This window comes from Esox lucius, chromosome 2 (genome assembly GCF_011004845.1).
Source record: "Esox lucius isolate fEsoLuc1 chromosome 2, fEsoLuc1.pri, whole genome shotgun sequence".
Classification (NCBI taxonomy): domain Eukaryota; kingdom Metazoa; phylum Chordata; class Actinopteri; order Esociformes; family Esocidae; genus Esox; species Esox lucius.
This window is the reverse complement of record NC_047570.1, coordinates 30,091,987-30,112,335: the sequence shown is the minus strand read 5'-3', so window position 1 is coordinate 30,112,335 and position 20,349 is coordinate 30,091,987. Positions and strand designations below refer to the sequence as shown.

The following is a 20,349-nucleotide window of genomic DNA, read 5'->3' as shown; positions in this document are numbered from 1 at the left end:
TAAATGTCTTAGGCACCAATTAGGTTTTTGTGTTTATTAAAAAAAAAAAATGTTTACTATGTAGCGTGGAAGACCTAGGACACGCTGGAGGGACTATGTCTCCCGGCTGGCCTGGGAACACCTCGGTGTCCCCCCGGAAGAGCTGGAGGAAGTGTCTGGGGAGAGGGAAGTCTGGGCATCTCTGCTTAGACTGCTGCCCCCGCGACCCGGCCCCGGATAAGCGGAAGAAGATGGATGGATGGATGTTTTTACTATGTACTGCTCTTTATAATATTTTTCTTTTGTTTAGAAACAATTAATTTAGCTGTTTTTGAAGGTATCTTCAATTTACAGAATTGTTTTCTCAATCTGCCTAAGATTTTGCACAGTACTGTATCTTGATCTTTGACTCTGCCGAGCATGCAGAGATTTGTTGTGTTGAGACAAAACTGGCATACAATTTGGGACAGGAGATGAACTGGTAGTCACCTTGGTAGATACCTTGACGAATGCAGGCTGTTTTGAAATCAAAGAGGAGTTTGACATGGTGTGCCTAATAAACTGTCTACTTAATGTACTGTTAATGTTACATGTTGTTTGGTTAAAAGCAACACATTTGTTCAGGAAATGCTAAACAGACCCAATAACTGCAAGTTGAGTCAATTCCACCCTAAAGTTGATTGTGCATTTAGCTATTTTTATGAACTGAGCATTGAAAGTCAAAGCTTGGGCGTCATGGGAACCAAAGTCCCTGGCAAAGAACACACTGACCTTTTCCAGTCGGCAGTGGAACGGAGAGACTGAGGGCAAGGGAGAGAGCGTTGAAGAGGACATAGAGAAAAATGAACCAATGGGTAAGATAGAGGGGATAGAATTTAAAAAGAGTTTAAGAGAAAGGCGTGAGAGACAGAGAATTAATTAACAGGAAGTGAAAGGGTTAGGGAGAGGAATAGAGCATGGGGCTTTTCTCAATTAAACTTACTTCACAGTAAAACTCCATCTCCAGGGAGGTAGTCCATCAATATGACAGGTTGCAAAATCATAATTGCTCTTAAACCACCTTTGGATTTATCCATCATTTAAAATGTTACCTTAATTGTAATGCTGTTTGATGTGTTAAGTGTTTGTCATTTTGAAAAGAAGGATATTCTGGTAAACCATTGTGGTTTCACACATGGTGTGCCTAATTAACTGTCTACTTAATGTACTGTTAATGTTACATGTTGTTTGGTTAAAAGCAACCCATTTGTTCAGGAAATGTCTTGAATTTTAGTGCTCTTAGCGCAGAGTTGTTACACAGGCCTCTGTATTTCAATGTGTGTGGTTGATATAATGTGATGTACATGTACATTTTGCCTGTACTGTACTTGGATATCACAACCTCACCTCCCAAGTTTCCCCACAACCCTCTGTCATGATTACACTGGTTGACAACATCCTTTTACTTCCGCTAATATGATCAGATGGTGTCACGGTCACATTCCGATCGTGCTAAAATACAATAATGACAATGAACAGCTTGATCTACATTGACGCCTGCAGAACCTGATGGCAATGTTTGATCTATAAGATCCACATTAGGTTGAAATGTCAAATGCAGCTACCTATGTAGGGAGCTATATGTTATGTTAGCTAACTTTTCAAGAGATCAACTATTAAGCTAGTTAGTTATCCAGCTATAGCTTGTATTGTCTCTTAGCTAGCTGTAGCTCTCACTTTGTCTTTGCATAGAAAACACTTTGTCTTTTGCATCTATCTTTAATACAAACCCGATTCCAAAAACGTTGGGACACTGTACAAATTGTGAGTAAAAAAGGAATGGAATAATGTACAAATCTCATAAATGTATATTTAATTCACAATAGAATATAGATAACATATCGAATGTTGAAAGTGAATATTGGCTCATTTTGGATTTCATGAGAGCTACACATTCCAAAAAAGTTGGTTCAGGTAGCAATAAAAGTTAAATGTACAGATAAGGAACAGCTGGAAGACCAATTTGCAACTTATTATGTCAATTGGCAACATGATTGGGTATAAAAAGAGCCTCTCAGAGTGGCAGTGTCTCTCAGAAGTCAAGATGGGCAGAGGATCACCAATTCCCCCAATGCTGCAGCGAAAAATAGTGGAGCAATATCAGAACGCAGTTTCTCAGAGAAAAATTGCAAAGAGTTTGAAGTTATCATCATCTACAATGCATAATATCATCCAAAGATTCAGAGAATCTGGAACAATCTCTGTGCTTAAAGGTCAAGGCCGGAAAACCATACTGGATGCCTGTGATCTTCGGGCCCTCAGACGGTACTGCATCACATACAGGAATGATGCTGTAATGGAAATCACAACATGGGCTCAGGAATACTTCCAGAAAACATTGTCGGTGAACACAATCCACCGTGCCATTCGCCGTTGCCGGCTAAAACTCTATAGGTCAAAAAAGAAGCCGTATCTAAACAGGATCCAGAAGCACAGGTGTTTTCTCTGGGCCAAGGATCATTTAAAATGGACTGTGGCAAAGTGGAAAAGTGTTCTGTGGTCAGACGAATCGAAATTTGAAGTTTATTTAGGAAAACTGGGACGCCATGTCATCTGGACTAAAGAGGACAAGGATAACCCAAGTTGTTATCAGCGCTCAGTTCAGAAGCCTGCATCTCTGATGGTATCGGGTTGCATGAGTGCGTGTGGCATGGGCAGCCTACACATCTGGAAAGGCACCATCAATGCTGACAGTTATATCCAAGTTCTAGAACAACATATACTCCCATCCAGACGTCATCTCTTTCAGGGAAGACCTTGCATTTTCCAACATGACAATGCCAGACCACATACTGCATCAATTACAATGTCATGGTTGCATAGAAGAAGGATCCGGGTACTGAAATGGCCAGCCTCCAGCCCAGATCTTTCACCCATAGAAAACATTTGGCGCATCATAAAGAGGAAGGTGCGACAAAGAAGACCTAAGACAGTTGAGCAACTAGAAGCCTGTATTAGACAAGAATGGGACAACATTCATATTCATAAATTCACTTGAGCAACTTGTCTCTTCAGTCCCAAGACGTTTGCAGTCTGTTATAAAAAGAAGAGGGGATGCCACACAGTGGTAAACATGGCCTTGTCCCAACCTTTTTGAGATGTGTTGATGCCATGAAATTTAAAATCAACTTATTTTTCCCTTAAAGTGATACATTTTCTCAGTTAAAACATTTGATATGTCATCTATGTTGTATTCTGAATAAAATATTGAAATTTGAAACTTCCACATCATTGCTTTCTGTTTTTATTCACAATTGTACAGTGTCCCAACTTTTTTGGAATCGGGGTGTGTACATAACGTTAACCTAAACCCACCTAACCTGGTTGCCGGTTTAAAAAAACACTATTTGATAGATTAGCTAATTATCTACCTCAATCATATGTTATGGGAGATAGGTTATGTTAGCTAGAGGTAATGCCAGCTAGATTACCGAAACTTCATGAGCCAGATATCACAGTTGCTAGTAGCTGGTAGCAACAGCGGCTCTACTCCACGGTAAGCAGCATGGTGCACATAACCTTTCCAGCAACTACCAAACCTCTCTAACATATTAACTGTTAAGTTACATAGAATCTACAGTATGTAGAAATGTGAAACTAAACATGAAGTAGGGGTTTGATAGGCACACGTCTCAACACTTTGGGGACGCAAAATTAAAAGAAAGAGCAATGATATGACATTTTCAATGCATCTATTTCTGATGAAGTTCAGAGTTGAATAAAGTTTTCAGGTGATTGTGGCACTGTGACACAAGTTTAGATTATTAACATCACAACCGATACATAGTAGAGACATCAATAGGCTTGCCAGGCTCCCAAGTGGGTTATAATTCCAAACTGACCCCTTTAAATGTCTGCATACCCTTAATTCTTTATACTGTGTATTGCCCCCTTATGCATCAATGACAGTGCAGTATTTTGTAATAGTTGTCTATGAGGCCCCGGATTCTTGCATGTGGTATAGCTGCCCATTCGTCATGGCAAAATGATTCCAGGCCATGCAAAGTCTTTGGTCGTCTTGCATGAATCACACGTTTGAGATCTCCCCAGAGTGGGGAGAAAATGATATTAAGGTCAAGAGATTGTGATGGCCAATCCAGAACCTTCACCTTTTTCTGCTGTAACCAGGTCCTGGAACACATTGGGGATGCGAGACATGGGTCCATTTGGCAAATCGATACAAATAAAGCACAAAGGTCCGCAAATAGCGGACAACAAAAAGCTAAAACTTTCATAGTCTTGTCAAGCAGTGCTGAGGCTACAACAGACAGCAGGAATAGGCAACTTTATGAAATCTTTATGAAAACTGGATGAAAAATACAATTCATGTGCAGCAGACTGGATCTGTGAACAAACAGGAAAACCCGAGAGGTGCTGGCTCCTGTTCCAGCAGGATCCGGCTCAAATTAACCACTGACATCATCTGAAATAATCATTAGCAAGTAATCATAGACAACTAAACTTGACAAATTGCCATTATTATTACTACCGGGTCTAGTATTAGTATGTGGTTTGTCCAAGCGGTGTTGCCGTACCCCAGCAGAAGTCGTTGCGAGACTGCTGTGGGTAGGTACGATGTCAAACCCTGTACTGTACTGTCTAACTATTTCATTACTTTCAAATGTATTAAAAATTGGATAACTAGAATGTAATATGACTGTTACGTGGGCTATATCACTGTCGATTGAGATAGTTTTAACGTCCACCTCAATACCTCATTTTGTGCTAGAACAGTACTTGTGGAAATAAATAATATTTGGCTGAAGTGTGAGAATTGCATGGAGTGAATACAAAGTTTTTGGTGAAAACTGACTGTTTCGCAAGTGCTTGTTAATCAACCTTCACTACTGTTAGCTATCGTAGCTAAGTTACCTGGAAAGTTAATGAGCCACTCATTCACCCAGCGACCAACAAGGGTGCTCACGGATGTATTCAACTAACGTTTATGTCTTTATTACATTGTATTTGTCGGAAAGCCCATTTGAAGTCTTAAGTATGGTGTCAATCATTTGTTTTCGCTGCTTGTGTAATTTATATAGACAGTAGTAGATTTCATTTCCTGCATATTCGTGTAGTGTACTGTATATTGTACTTGCTTATGATAAATATCGTTATTAGTGTTTGTTTGATTAAAGTGCAAGCAGTTTTATTAGTCAGCTTTCATTCACAGTGAGTGTCATCGTGAGCAAGAGGAAGGGTGGCAGTGACATTCGTTTTTAAGGCAGCCTCAGAAAAGAAGTTGGGAGCTGTGAGAAAATGAGTAGCAGTCAGATGATAAAAATATACAGTAGCTAGTAGCACAAGAGATGAGTCAGTGTTTCTTGACATAATAATCATTGCCATACAGATCACAAATGGATAGTAATCCAGCCCATTTAGAGGGAGAGAGAGGGTATGAGGATGCCGACAGGGCAGGGAGAGCAGGTGACATGGAGGTGAGTGAGAAAAGGAGCAAATATTGATGACTGTTCTGATATCGCTGTGTTGGTGTTGTTCCTTCGACATCATAATTAGTGTTGGCACAGCTGAGGTTAGGTTTAGGCACAGGTGCCTCTGAGGTTAGGGCTAGGTCAAAGGGTGGGGGCAGGGCCGGCTCCAGGCTTAAGTGACAAAAGTGGTCGCTTAGGGCCCCTGACCACTGGGGGCCTCTGACTGGTTGGGAGACCCCGGCCAATAGGTGTGAGGGGGCCACAAATTTAATTTTGCTTAGGGTCCCCTAAAGGCTAGAGCTGGCACTGGGTTGGTAACCAACCAACTACAGGTCATCGCAATGACGGTACTGGAGCAACATTAATTATGATGTCGCAGGAACAACACCGCAATATTAGATCATGCAAATATTGATGGTTAAGAGTCTTTACAGAGCAATGTAATACAATACACTATTAGACATTATTCTAACAAATAAATAAAAAGTTAATCCCATGTGTGTTGGTGAATTCTGTAAATTATGTTTAAAAAAAAAAAAATTCGGTGTGGGGATCCCCAGACCAGCCGGCAGATTTGGTCCCCCCCCAGTGTAGACTCCATGGCTACGGCCTTGTTATAATTGTGTTCTAATTGCGTTACTAATGGGTTTATAATAGCTATAAGGCACACTGTTGTGCCTAAGAAAAGCTCCATTTGGCAATATACCTAACCCCCTCGTACCTTATTGCTTGAATATATCATAGTGTTCTATATTTATGTATCTTATGAAGTTGTTAAAATATATGAATAAACACAGCCCATTTAGGCAGGTTTTTAGACCCCTCCCCCGTTCTGAGTTTATGAGTGTTTTAACGCTCATTGGTTGTGCTACTTCGGAGGACATGAATGTTAGAGTTTAACTTGAACAAACTTTGTGTCAGCAATCCTCAGAGATGGTGTAGACCACAGTGATGCACTGCTACAATACTTAAGGTTCTATGACAATATATTTCCACCACTGACTGATGGCCTTAGATAATAGGCTTGGGGTCAGTTCCATCTGAATTCCAGTTAATTCAAAGAAGTTAACCAAACTCTAATTCAAATGGTTTAGTCATTGGAAGGCACTGAAGATAATTTAAAATGTACTTCCAGAAACAGCAAGAACCTAGAACACTAAATTATTTGGTTTAGACTTTTCTGTAGTGTAATAGGGGTAGCAGCAAGATGAGCAGATGTTTGATAGGGTGAGAAGTAAAAGTATATACTACACTCACCTAAAGGATAATTAGGAACACCTGTTCAATTTCTCATTAATGCAAATATCTAATCAACCAATCACATGGCAGTTGCTTCAATGCATTTAGGGGTGTGGTCCTGGTCAAAACAATCTCCTGAACTCCAAACTGAATGTCAGAATGGGAAAGAAAGGTGATTTAAGCAATTTTGAGTGTGGCATGGTTGTTGGTGCCAGACGGGCCGGTCTGAGTATTTCACAATCTGCTCAGTTACTGGTATTTTCACGCACAACCATTTCTAGGGTTTACAAAGAATGGTGTCAAAAAGGAAAAACCAGTATGCGGCAGTCCTGTGGGCGACAATGCCTTGTTTATGCTAGAGGTCAGAGGAGAATGGGCCGACTGATTCAAGCTGATAGAAGAGCAACTTTGACTGAAATAACCACTCGTTACAACCGAGGTATGCAGCAAAGCATTTGTGAAGCCACAACACGCACAACCTTGAGGCGGATGGGCTACAACAGCAGAAGACCCCACCGGGTACCACTCATCTCCACTACAAATAGGAAAAAGAGGCTACAATTTGCACGAGCTCACCAAAATTGGACAGTTGAAGACTGGAAGAATGTTGCCTGGTCTGATGAGTCTCGATTTCTGTTGAGACATTCAGATGGTAGAGTCAGAATTTGGCATAAACAGAATGAGAACATGGATCCATCATGCCTTGTTACCACTGTGCAGGCTGGTGGTGGTGGTGTAATGGTGTGGGGGATGTTTTCATCGTTTAAATGCCACAGCCTACCTGAGCATTGTTTCTGACCATGTCCATCCCTTTATGACCACCATGTACCCATCCTCTGATGGCTACTTCCAGCAGGATAATGCACCATGTCACAAAGCTCGAATCATTTCAAATTGGTTTCTTGAACATGACAATGAGTTCTCTGTACTGAAATGGCCCCCACAGTCACCAGATCTCAACCCAATAGAGCATCTTTGGGATGTGGTGGAACGGGAGCTTCGTGCCCTGGATGTGCATCCCACAAATCTCCATCAACTGCAAGATGCTATCCTATCAATATGGGCCAACATTTCTAAAGAATGCTTTCAGCACATTGTTAAATCAATGCCACGTAGAATTAAGGCAGTTCTGAGGGCAAAAGGGGGTCAAACACAGTATTTGTATGGTGTTCCTAATAATACTTTAGGTCAGTGTATAATATAATTATAAAAATAACGTGATAAATAAATTAGGTGATTAATAAAAATATCTTCATGTCTTTCATAAAGTATTTCTATATAGTATCAAGGATTTCAAATTCTATTCGTTTTAATTTAATTCAAATAAAGAAAGATTTGAATACTTAACAGATTATGAAACAATGGAAATGCATGTCTTTGCATGGTCCAACTCCCCCTGAAATGACCTGAGAGAGTGGAAACTTCCTGGGCGAGTGGAAACACACTGGGAGAGTGGAAACAACCTGGGAGAGTGAACACAACCTGGGAGAGTGGAAACGTCCTGGGAAAGTGGAAACATCCTGGTATAGTGGAAATAACCTGGGAAAGTGGAAACATCCTAGGAGTGTGGAAACAACCTGGGAGAGTGGACACAACCTGGGAGAGTGGACACAACCTGGGAAAGTGGAAACATCCTAGGAGTGTGGAAACAACCTGGGAGAGTGGACACAACCTGGGAGAGTGGACACAACCTGGGAGAGTGGACACAACCTGGGAAAGTGGAAACATCCTAGGAGTGTGGACACAACCTGGGAGAGTGGACACAACCTGGGAGAGTGGACACAACCTGGGAGAGTGGACACAACCTGGGAGAGTGGAAATGTCCTGGGACAGTGGAAATATCCTGGGCGTGTGGAAACACCATGGTAGAGTGGAAACATCCTGGGAGAGTGGAAACACCCTGGGAGAGTGGAAACATCCTGGGAGAGTGGAAACACCCTGGGAGAGTGGAAACATCCTGGGAGAGTGGAAACACCCTGGGAGAGTGGAAACATCCTGGGAGAGTGGAGTCATGGCCATTGTCAGCCGTTACCATTGGCAACCTTGGACAATTAGGGTCAAGTACTTTGCTCATGGGCAGATCAACCAACCACTTTACTGACTCAGGTATTCAAATCAGCCAACTTTTGGGCATCACAGGGTTTGCACAGGGTCATAAAAACAAAGAGCCTTTCTAGCAGTCCTTTCTATGGGTTCAGCCTGTTTTTTGTCATTTGTACTAAAACTTCTCAATACAAAGGATTTTTTTAAATTAAGCATTAACTATCATTCTTGCTCCTTTCTTTTAACAATTGCCTTTTCAAAGGGAATTGAAATCACCAACATCTTCAAATCATTTCTTCTAAATTACAGCTCTGACTGTGAACGTATAAAAGAATGGAAGGGACATTGAAGTCTTTTCTGTAGCATATATTTTTCCCTTGTGGTGAACTGATGGGATCTCATCTGATATAAGACTGCAATTTAATTTCAGTTTAATTTCCCTGCAAGAAAAAAATTCAGCAGTAGTGAAAATTGGGTGAAATTAGAGTATCTAACACTCTTTCTCATTGATATTTTTTGACTTTTGACCATTCTCACCCTAAGCCAAGCAGCCTGAAAAAGCCCTATTTACAATATTTTTTCATGCATTGCAAATGTTTAAAATGTTATTATTCAAATCATCTGTCTGTTAGGGAATACGTTTTCTAGCTGATCATTTATAATGATAAGTCAATTGCCTGATTATAACATATTCATAATCAGTTAGAGTGTTTTGATCGACCCAGAGATTAATCACCTGAGATTACATTTGAAAGATAATTAATAATCAATTCTGAACAGATTAATCTCTTCATCAAATTGTGATAAGTATAGTAAAGACTTTGTTTCTATCTACATTTTTTTATTATCTGTGAGTTTCATGAGTTGATGTCCAGGATGCTGTTGAGGTATTCTTAACATATTCATATGAAAACGGATTGATTAATTTACCATTTAACTGACAGCAAAGCATGTTGTTACATGAACAGTGGTATAGTGAGAGAGAAAAAATATAAATTATTCTATTTCTCCCAAAGATACTTAAATCAGTATTTCAACTGAAATTGATTTGATTACATTAATAGCACAAACATCAGTCATTTCAAGCAATTCTATATGAGGACAACTGCTAGAAATGTTAAATTTTTGTCATCAAACAGTTGTGTAAACATACAATCAAAAATTTAGAATAGGTGGATAGGTTAAGACAACTACTAGGCATGGAAGTGGACATTCGTATTCCTTAACACCACGTTGTGGGAAGAAAAACAGGGAAGAGAGAAATTTTTAAGTCAAGTCTACACCTCGCCCACACATCTTCAATTAACTGAAACAGCGCCAGTGGTCACCGAAAGCCCATTGATAATGTTGTTTTTTGTTTTTTTGTTTAGTTGTTTAATAAAACAATTAACGTAAAATACTAAATGGAGGGATCCATGTTTATGTGGCTTCTTTACAAGCGCGGCAGACAAGGCAATAACGTCAAAGACTGTAGGCTGTGTAACAAGCCTAGCGCAGTCTATCCCAGACTACAGTACTCCAAGTCTAACAGTCTACCGCACAGTCTTCAGAAAGTCTAAATCTGAGTACCGCACGACCATAGACTGTATAAGCGCACGACAGACTAACTCAAACTACCGCACAGCGAATAGAACAATTATACTCAGACTACAGCTCAACCAAATAAGGTATAATCAATAATCTCTGAACACTGATTGAACCCCTAGATGTTAATGCAAAAAAGTAGTCCGTTTTGTGTTTTACATTTTTTTGTATTACTTAATTAATTGAAGCACATTATTCTGTTGAATGACTGAATATGCAATGAACCCGATGACATCCGTTAACCTTGCAGTGCATAGAAGGCTTTAGGCAAATTTGACTATAAGAACGTAAGAGCTTATGTGATCTCAAATAATGAGCTCCACTATTTGGTATCTGATGAAATAAGAAAAGCAGAGTCACCATCGGGAATTATAGGTCAGCAAGGCACAGCCAAAATGTGTTCTGGAATGCAGCTTGACACCACTCTAACGGGATGTTCTCGGATTCGCGTCATTCCTATTTCACCTTACCGCAGGTGCGCGAATTATTTTAAATCATGACGACGGCTAGTGGCCATGTGAATCGCAGTTATCCCAATGTAATGTAATGTTAATGTTAATGTTGTATTATTTATGTGACTGTAATAACAGATTTTTACAGTTATTTATTTAAACAAGAGAATACACAGTTACTTAAGTACTTTTTTTTCAATTAAATCATAGCTGATATACATATTGTAACTGGATATACTCTAGGCTACAGTAGCCTCACGTAATATTCTGAATAATGTACAGAACAATAATCAATAGCCTCCATTAGTGTGCTTGCCTCGCAGTTGGTGCTAAGGTGTAATTACGTCATACTAGGTGGAAACAAAGCCGACTGGGAGCTTTTTCAGCACCACACGCGCGCGCGTGATAACGCGGACAGCACGGTTCCAACAGCTCCGGTAGACGCGGTCCCGGTGTGTGGAGACCAAACCTCCACCAATGGAATACAATTCATGATACCGGATCGGTGTATACAAACTTGAGTAAATCGGAATGAAGTCGTATATTTGAGTGATTATTTACCACGATGTCCGAATGGAATAAATATTTTGTTTTATCGTTCAGTTGACGATTGAATGTTGTGCGTCAACTTTGCCTGGCTGCTGCTTTAATTTGGTGGTAGTGGTCTCTATAGCTTTTGAATTCTCACACGGAGAAGAGGAAATTGAACGTTGCGTGAGGTGAGTTTATCGCTTTGTTGGTTCTGTAGGCTATGTATTATTAAGCGCGCGCCAGGGAAGAGCTCGCACATTGATTACCACCCCCCACCCCCACCCCCCATGTTCCGAAGTACTCAGGGGTGAATGTGAGGGTATGCAAATTTGAATGAATTCGGTACATGTGTATATCCAGGGTTCCTGTTTTGAATCTAAAAGATAACAAATACATTCCAGATAATTTTATCAATATAATTACAGCTGGATGACATTATGCTGTCAGCGTTTTTTTGTTCTGCTTAGTTTCCCATGGAAACCAATTACAGACAGTACTGTGTTTTTCACAATTTATATCCTGCCTTATTCCTATCTAAACCTATCCAAACTATCTCTTTTAATTCATAGTTATAGTTTACATTAACACAAATAAAGAATCAATAACATGGAATAATTATAACATGGGATCACTTGTGATTATGCAAATTATGCAATGTTTGGTTAATATTGGACTGGAGTATGCGATTGTCCTGTGACTTATCCCCAATCAAGTATGCATTCTTTTGAAGACCAGAAACGTCATAATCAACTGTACATTCTTAGGAAATTGCCTGTTTGCTGGGTTGTCCACTAATTTCTCTCCTCTCTCTCTCTCTCTCTCTCTCCCTTTCTCTCCCTGATCCTTTCACTAATCTTCAGGGTCATTGTCCTATTTCTATTATAAGAGGGAAAGGTCTTCCTTGTGTTTAAGGCATCTCATCTCAATGGCATCGCCAGCACAGAATACATAAATAACAGGGGACTAATTACGAAACATCAAGCTCCAGCTCTACACTAGCAGCCATGGACCCACTACCGGAGTACTCAATGTTTCTAGTTAGGATCCTGGAAGAGCTTGACACTAAACATAGCAGTGTCTCCTATCAGGATCTGTGTAAGTCCCTGTGTGCCCGTTTTGACCTTGTCCACCTGGCCAAGTTACGGAGCCTTCTGTTCTACACAGCGTGCCTGGACCCGGCGTTCCCTGCCACGCTCTTCAAAGACAAGATGAGATGTACAGTCGAGGACCAGCAGTCGAAGAAACTCATGGTGGCGGCAGATATAGTCACCATGTTTAACCTCATCCAGATGAACGGAGGCATCGCAAAAGACAAGCTTCCGATGGCACCGCCCAGGCCCAAGTTCCACAAGAACCAGTCGTTTGAGTCGTGTAGGTCCCAAACGGACACCTATAAGTATCAAGACTGCGAGAGGGGCGGCGGTTATGACCTCATTGATCAACCTCCCAGGGCGGGCCACCAGCACCGCCCCATGTCCCAGAACAACTCCCCGCATCCCCACCCACATCCCCACTCGGCCAGCCCGAAATCCAACTGCGCCAACTGCAGCCCGCGGTTCATCCCGACCTCTGACCCTAACTTCCTGTTGGGCGTCAACAAGGATCTGAAATGTCGAGCAGCCTCGCTCGATAAGCTCCAGCACTTGCCCCAGTACTCAAGTGGCAGTCCTCCCTCGCCGCCCTGTGAGATGCAGAGCACCTACTTTCCCATGGACATCGACAGTGAGTCTACCACAGACCAGGAGTCCCTGCAGCACATCAACCACACGGAGCCCTTCTCCGTCCACTCCTGTGTCCAGAAGAGGAACATCTTCAAGGAGGATTTTCACAACCTGCAGGCATTCTCCACACAGGTCTGTGTCTTTGGTCTCTATTCTGTTTGATCATATATGACTTATTTAGTTGTTTGCTGAACTTTTTCTTGTTTTGCCTTCCATTGTGCAAAGATTGCACCACATACTATTACATATAACAGAGATAAAATGACCGTCAGTAATTGATTGATTAATTTTACAGGTAATATAATGTCCCATTACTATACTAACACAACAACACGTGGGGAAAAATGATAATAGAAGCCTTGCTTTCTGTTTGGACCCAGGAAGGGTCCAAAAAGAAGGTTTTCTCTGTTATCTAGTCTTCACCTCAATTGCTGATTACTCACATGAAGCCAAGTTTTCCCTTTAATTGGCCTCTTGACCAGCAGTCTTATTAAATATTTTTCAGAGCTATTCTGATTAATCAAAAGTCCGATTACTGAAAAACTATCACATTTGGGTATAAATGCAGCCTATGGGATACAGTGTTCAAAATGATATGAAATACTTTAAGAATATCCGTGGGTCTTACATTATCTTTTATAAAAATCAGAAGGGGAAAAGAAAAGTGAGAAAAACACTACCACCCACTTCACTTGTGAAGGAGGACCATAGATCTATGCCACACTCAAATAGAGTGGAAATGTCTCATGGGACATAGCTCTTTGAAAGAATAACCAATCTATGAAACATATTTCTTTACTGGAAGGCTTGGCCCAAGCCAAATGTTATATTCAGTACCATTCTGCTTGGTTTGACTCTTGGTCTGATATTATAATGGGTACCTGATGTTTTGAGAGATGTGTTAACATACAGTAACTGTATAGTAGAATAATTGTATAGTAACTGTTACTATGAAAAAACCTACACAACAAATAGGAGAATAACAAAACTTATTTAAGGCAATTCCCTAAAAACAAAAATGTAAATTCAATAATTACAGTTACATCATGGTCATTAAGCAGATGCTAATATTCAGTTAAACCTATTAAAATAATAAAATGTCATCGTAGATGTAAAAGCAACCAAATGAAGTTTTACTTCTGTACTGTTTCAGGTTATTCCCTCAGAGTGCAAACCAAACGTCAGGGCAACTGGAGGCTACCACCGGAGGGAGCTCCACAAACCTGCCACATTCTTCAACCACAGCTTCGAGCTCCCCTACAGCAACCCCTACTTTGAACCTGCTATGAACTCTCCTATTCAGGAGAAACGACGAGCAAAGCACGAGAGTCTGGACGACCTTCAGGCATCTACGTATTTTGGCCCGACTACGGTGACGGAGTGTATAAACACACGGAGGAGCTCGTCCAAGCCGGCCAAGCCGCCATCTTGGCCTGTGAAGAGCCTGAGCCTGAACATGGAAGAAGGGCATCCAGATTTCGAGAGGTCGTTTCTGAATGTAGAACCGCTGAAAGACAACCATCGCCACAACATCATAAATAAAGAAAATGAGCAGCACTTTCAGTGTGCCAAAGGGAAAGTAACAGCCTCCCCTTCTGGGTTTGCAAAGAAAACCAATGGTTTGAAAACCAAGGATATGTCTTCAATAGGGTGCGGTCCTGGGGTGGGTGTCGACAAAAGAGAGATTGGGAAAAGATTTAAAGAGAAAAGCCTCAGCAGTGCCTCGTTTCAGGGAGGTAACATTGACAGCTCGTCTAGCGTGGGGACCCAAACTGAGCAGGCCGAACAGAAGAAGCTTAAAGACTACACTGCTAACGCTGCGCACGCGAAATACGGTGAGAGAGAGAGACACTCGTTTAAACACTCCGACGAGGACTCTGAGATGATCAGCGATGACATTAGCGACATCTTCCGATTCCTTGATGACATGAGCGTGTGCGACTCTCTGGGTGTCATCCAGTCGTCATGCTACAACAGCATCGGATCTCTCTCTCAGGCCACCATGAAGTCGGACGGCGACAGCTCGCCTGAACGCAGCACAGTCAAACTGGCCAAGTCCAAGCTGGACCGCCTCTTTCACTCCCTGGAGAACACGGACGATGAGCTCAAATCGAGCGTGTGCAAGCTGGTGACAAGGATAGGTGTGATTGAGAAGAAGCTGGAGTCCTTATCCGGAGTCCGAGGGGAGATTTCGCAGGTGCTCTCTAAGCTCACTAAACTTGATGAGAAGATCCAGGAGCCTGAGACCAACGGGAGACCGGGTGAAAACGCTTCAGCCAGCACCTCCACCCCCGACAACCTCCACCCGAACCCTCACCCTGACTCCAACCTCTCGCCCCACGTCTTCCAGTGCCACACAACAGGCCACAATGTGAAAGTGGACAGCGGCTCCGCAGAGTGGGGCTGTTCAGACAGTGAGAGTCTGAGGGTCAAGGCAATTAAGAAGAGTATGTTCACACGGAGGTCGTCACGCTCGCTTAACGAGGAGAGCATCGCCGCAGAGTCAAAGGTGGCGAGCATCACCAACTCGCCACGGGACTGGAGGACGGTGTCGTATTCCTCGCACCCTGGGGAGGAGGGCCAGGACAGGGACAGAGACAAGGACAGACACAGGAAAGCCAAAGAGGTAAGAACAGTGGATTACACTCGGACAACATTTTGATAGTACACCTACCTTGCTCACCACCTACATACTGTGTGTATTGTTGCTTTTTTTTGGGGGGGGGTGCTGGTTTGGGGCAGTATGTCTGAAGATAAGTAACGAGCAGCAGTAGCACTAAATCAACATTACCAATAATATATATTTTTCATTGTTATTTCAGAAAATAACCATACAGCTACAGTTCTAGTGCATTTTTTGTGTTTTACAGTACATTTAGATGTATGTCTTTTAGAACACCCTATTATCCAAACCGACCTACAGTAGTAGATACATGCCCATACTTTTCTGTACCAGCTCCCTATATAATTTCCCTGCCATTGCTGTGATACTCATTGATTTCTTCCGTCGTGCTGGCTTCTGTTGTCAGAATGGGAACACCGTTTTAACTTGGTGGTTGTAAACTGTAAAGCAAAAACCTGGAGTCTTCACCTTGTTACAGTGAAATGGGTAGTGTGGGAGATTTGTTTTGAATGCAGCCTGGGTTTTTTTTTATCCACATAGCTTCCACATAGGAGAGACATTGTGTAGCTATTTTCAATAAATAAAAACAATGGAATTAATTTATATGCAGCGTAGAGTCTTTGAAAGGGCTGAACGTTACTGTTAATTGTTCAAGTACAGAAACAGAAATGTTATGGTGACATTAACAACATTTTGTGATATAGAATCCTGAAAAATACTTGAGAATTTGACATTGATAAAATAAATGGATTATTTCCCTTAATCAATTCTTAAACACACACATACTTATACTCACACAAACACTGTCTCATACACACACATACACACAATCCCATATCCCCCCTCCTTCTCACAGAAAAGAAAATGATAGGTGAGATTAATGGAACACAAGAGGCACTGGGTTCGAGGCAGGGTCTGTCTTATTTGCAGCCTTTATGAATTTCTCAGATTGGCACTATTATTGTTCAGTTTTCAAGAAGAAGGAGCCATATTAGGAGAAAAACACCTGTCAGCCATGTATAGTGCAGGAGGTTACATGTACAGGGATTTGGGCACCATGTCCCAGGACTGTTGTTGTCATCCAGAGAAAGGGAATTGAGTTACTTGTTGTTTTTTTTACAAAAGGGGACCAAATCTAAGTCTTATAAATGACTAGATTATTTTCCATTGTTTAGGAAAATAATCTGTATTTTACAGATGATACCTGATTGTGGGATTTAAGGATGTCCAAATACAACACAAACAAAAACTCAGAAAACCCTCCCATCCATCTTTTTATAAACAGGATGGATCTCATCCTTTTGCAAACATGATAGACCTCTTCCTTTACAAACATGATATACCTCTTCCTTTACAAACAGGATAGACCTCTTCCTTTACAAAACATGATAGACCTCTTCCTTTACAAACAGGATAGACCTCTTCCTTTACAAACATGATAGACCTCTTCCTTTACAAACATGATAGACCTCTTCCTTTACAAACAGGATATACCTCTTCCTTTACAAACAGGAAATACCTCTTCCTTTACAAACAAGATAGACCTCTTCCTTTACAAACATGATAGACCTCTTCCTTTACAAACATGATAGACCTCATCCTTTACAAACATGATAGACCTCTTCCTTTACAAACATGATAGACCTATTCCTTTACAAACATGATAGACCTCTTCCTTTACAAACATGATAGACCTCTTCCTTTACAAACATGATAGACCTCTTCCTTTACAAACATGATAGACCTCTTCCTTTACAAACATGATAGACCTCTTACTTTACAAACATGATAGACCTCTTCTTTTACAAACATGATAGACCTCTTCCTTTACAAACATGATAGACCTCTTCCTTTACAAACACGAGAGACCTTTTCCTTTACAAACACTGTATACCTCATCCTTTAAAAACTGTATAGATGTCATACTTTTGCAAACAGAATATATCTTATTATTTTATAAACAGGATGGAGCCCATCATTTTGTACAAACAGGATGGAGTTCAGCCTTTTACAAATAGGGTAGATCTCAGTTTCATGATGCAGATCCTTAGATATTGTGCTGTGCATATTAAATCATATCATTCCAAACATTATCTCCAATGTTATAATGTATTATGTGGAAATTGAACAGTAATTTCCTGTGTGCATACTGTGTTAGTATTGCTGTCTGAATGATTTAATTTAGGCAGGAGGAAGTAAATTCTTGCATAGGCAGGAAATTATCTGTCAAGTTCCAAAAAGTGGATTATATTGTAGCAGAAGACATCTGGAATGTCATAAAAGGTCATGAACTCTCAGGATGTCCACCCGGACACTGCCAGAAGAAGGAGTGCAGTCTGGCTCCTCTCTAGGTTTCTTCTGAGATTCTGACCCTATAGTTTTTCCTAGGCACTATGCATCAATCTCTTGTTGCTTGGTATTAAGACTGGGTATCTCTATAAGCAATTTGTGACAACTGCTGATGTAACCAGAAAAGGAACTAGGTAAACCTAGTTCAGCCAGCCCGCAATTAAAAGTGAGAAATGTTGCTGCCCTGGATTCGAACCTGGGTCTCCCACATGAGTGGCTGTGTATTTAACCACTTCATCGTGGTTTTAAATGTTTGTCCCTGTCAGTATAGCATCTACATGCTATACATTTGCCCATGTCACACATTTACATCACACCAAGTTTGTATTATTCGCTAGACCTCCACCACAAATAGCATCAATGAAATGTATGGCTTTTGCCACTGGCCGTTTAAACATCTTATTAGCCAGTAATAGGCTTACTAGTATCTAACTTACTATTTGAACTTAACACAGCCAAAGCTATTTCATGGCACAAAAACTTGTATTTTTTTGTTCGTGAACCGTGAACAGTTTTATTTTAGACTTAGTATAACGTAGCTACTGAAGGTTGTAGCCAGCAAAGTTTTTATCTATCCTAATGCATTATTTGCTTTCACTATGACAAGATTCAAACGCGGGACCTATTTGTTGCAAGTCCACGTCTCCAACCACTAGGCTATTTAACAAGGGCCAGCCAGCCACCCACCCACCCACTCACCCACCCACTCACCCACTCAGTGAGAGACATTCACTCTTCTTGGTTGGCTCTGCTTACACGGTCTGGCAAAAAGGGATTTCTAAATTAAACGTGATTGATTGATACGTTTATGTAAACAACATCTAACAGCAACAATGAGCGTTGCCATTTCTAAAAGGATTTTGTGTGTCTTTGTTCATGTTTTGGATATCCTGGAACAACAAAGTAAGGATCTGGGAAGTAAATGAAAAAGTCTGAGCCCTTCTTTTTTTTCACAACATGTCATTATCATAATAAATACAGATAAGCTAGATTCCTGAAAAGTGAAAATGCTTTTCAAGTTTAGGGGGAGGTCACAGTGAACCTGCTTTTGCGCAGCCTCTTCTGGTCTCTCCCGGTCTCTCCCCAGGGCTTAAGGCTTTTGTTGTTGATATGTCGGTCTCAGTTGGCTGTGGTAACACCTAGTCATTCTCACTGACCTTTCTGTGGGAAGCCAAATGGACGGATGTTCATCGAAATGGGTCCTGACCCTGAGCTGTCAGTCGAGAGGCCCTGTGCTGTGTAAGCATCTTTGGGACCACTCAGTGGATAACTGCCTAGCATGTCCTCTCCATCTAGATGACTGGCATGATATGGACGAGTGATTTTCTCTCTTTCTGTTTCTGTCTGTCTCTCCTCTGTTTTTCAATGACTTTGACCAAGTCTCAGATATGGCTTTCATCTTGATATATTCCCTTCCTTTAATAATTTAATTAATTGTCTCTCATCTGTGAAAAGGTTTTCTAACATATTTCTTCCACCCTCCTTGACATTTTCTGACTCAATTCATGCCCCTGATACTCTCCTTTTAGTCACACCGTTTCTTTATTCTTCACTTCATGATCACTGACAGAGTCTGCTGTAAAGGTTTGAATAGGACATGAACAGTCTGTCCCTAAATCTTTAATTCCCATATTCTTAAAAAAAAAAGTAATTTCAACAACCCTGCAAATTGGGACAAACACAGCGTTGTTTCATTCAAACCACCATGGTTTTTGCGTTAAACCCCTTGCCTTGGGTAGAATAAATTACAGGTTAGAGGGCTGACACTTCAGCTGGATCATATTATATCTAATGCTTTTTCTTTATTCTTATTTCAAGTATGCTTGAACATTTTGGAGTGCAAAGGTGAGAGGTCAGAAGTACATAATCTAACACCGCTAATATTCTAAGAATGTTCAACATGGCATCAGTGAACAGTCAAAGAAGATGTGATGTACAACGAGTCCTGACTGTGCTGGCAGCTTGTGTTTACAGATGTATTTGAATTCACCAGACAACTCATTCCAACAGGGTACACACAGACACAGATCACACGAAGTGCACAAACACTACCCATTGTTCGCAGGAGGGTTGGGGGGGCAATGATCGCAGCAGCCTGACTGAGGGGCATGTGTTCCTGGCAGGTGAACTGTGCTCTCTAGACACGCCCCCGTGCCGAGGCTCACGCAGTCTGGGGAAGTTGATGTCAAATACTGAGGTGGACTTGAAGCACACATTCAGAGCCCCAAGCAGAGTCCCTTGCTCCCGATTTATATCCACTGATGAATGTGAAGAACTGTGAGTGGAAAGCTTCACAGCGGGGCCCGGTTTCACCTCTGCCCGGCGCCGCCACGTAAGGAGTGTTGTTCCCAACCTGTTGG

At 41.3% G+C, this 20,349-nt stretch overlaps 1 protein-coding gene across 1 annotated transcript in view; it reads left to right on the top strand.

The window, feature by feature from the left end:
* Positions 1 to 11,221: 11,221 nt before the first annotated feature.
* The window catches only part of minar1 (membrane integral NOTCH2 associated receptor 1), a 30,377-nt gene continuing 21,249 nt past the window's right edge, over positions 11,222 to 20,349 (top strand). Inside the window, exons 1-3 of the mRNA XM_029123831.2 lie at positions 11,222 to 11,484; positions 12,157 to 13,149; positions 14,171 to 15,643. Of these exons, the coding sequence (XP_028979664.2) occupies positions 12,301 to 13,149; positions 14,171 to 15,643 (2,322 nt within the window). The 5' untranslated portion in view covers positions 11,222 to 11,484; positions 12,157 to 12,300. The remainder of the gene's footprint in view (positions 11,485 to 12,156; positions 13,150 to 14,170; positions 15,644 to 20,349) is intronic.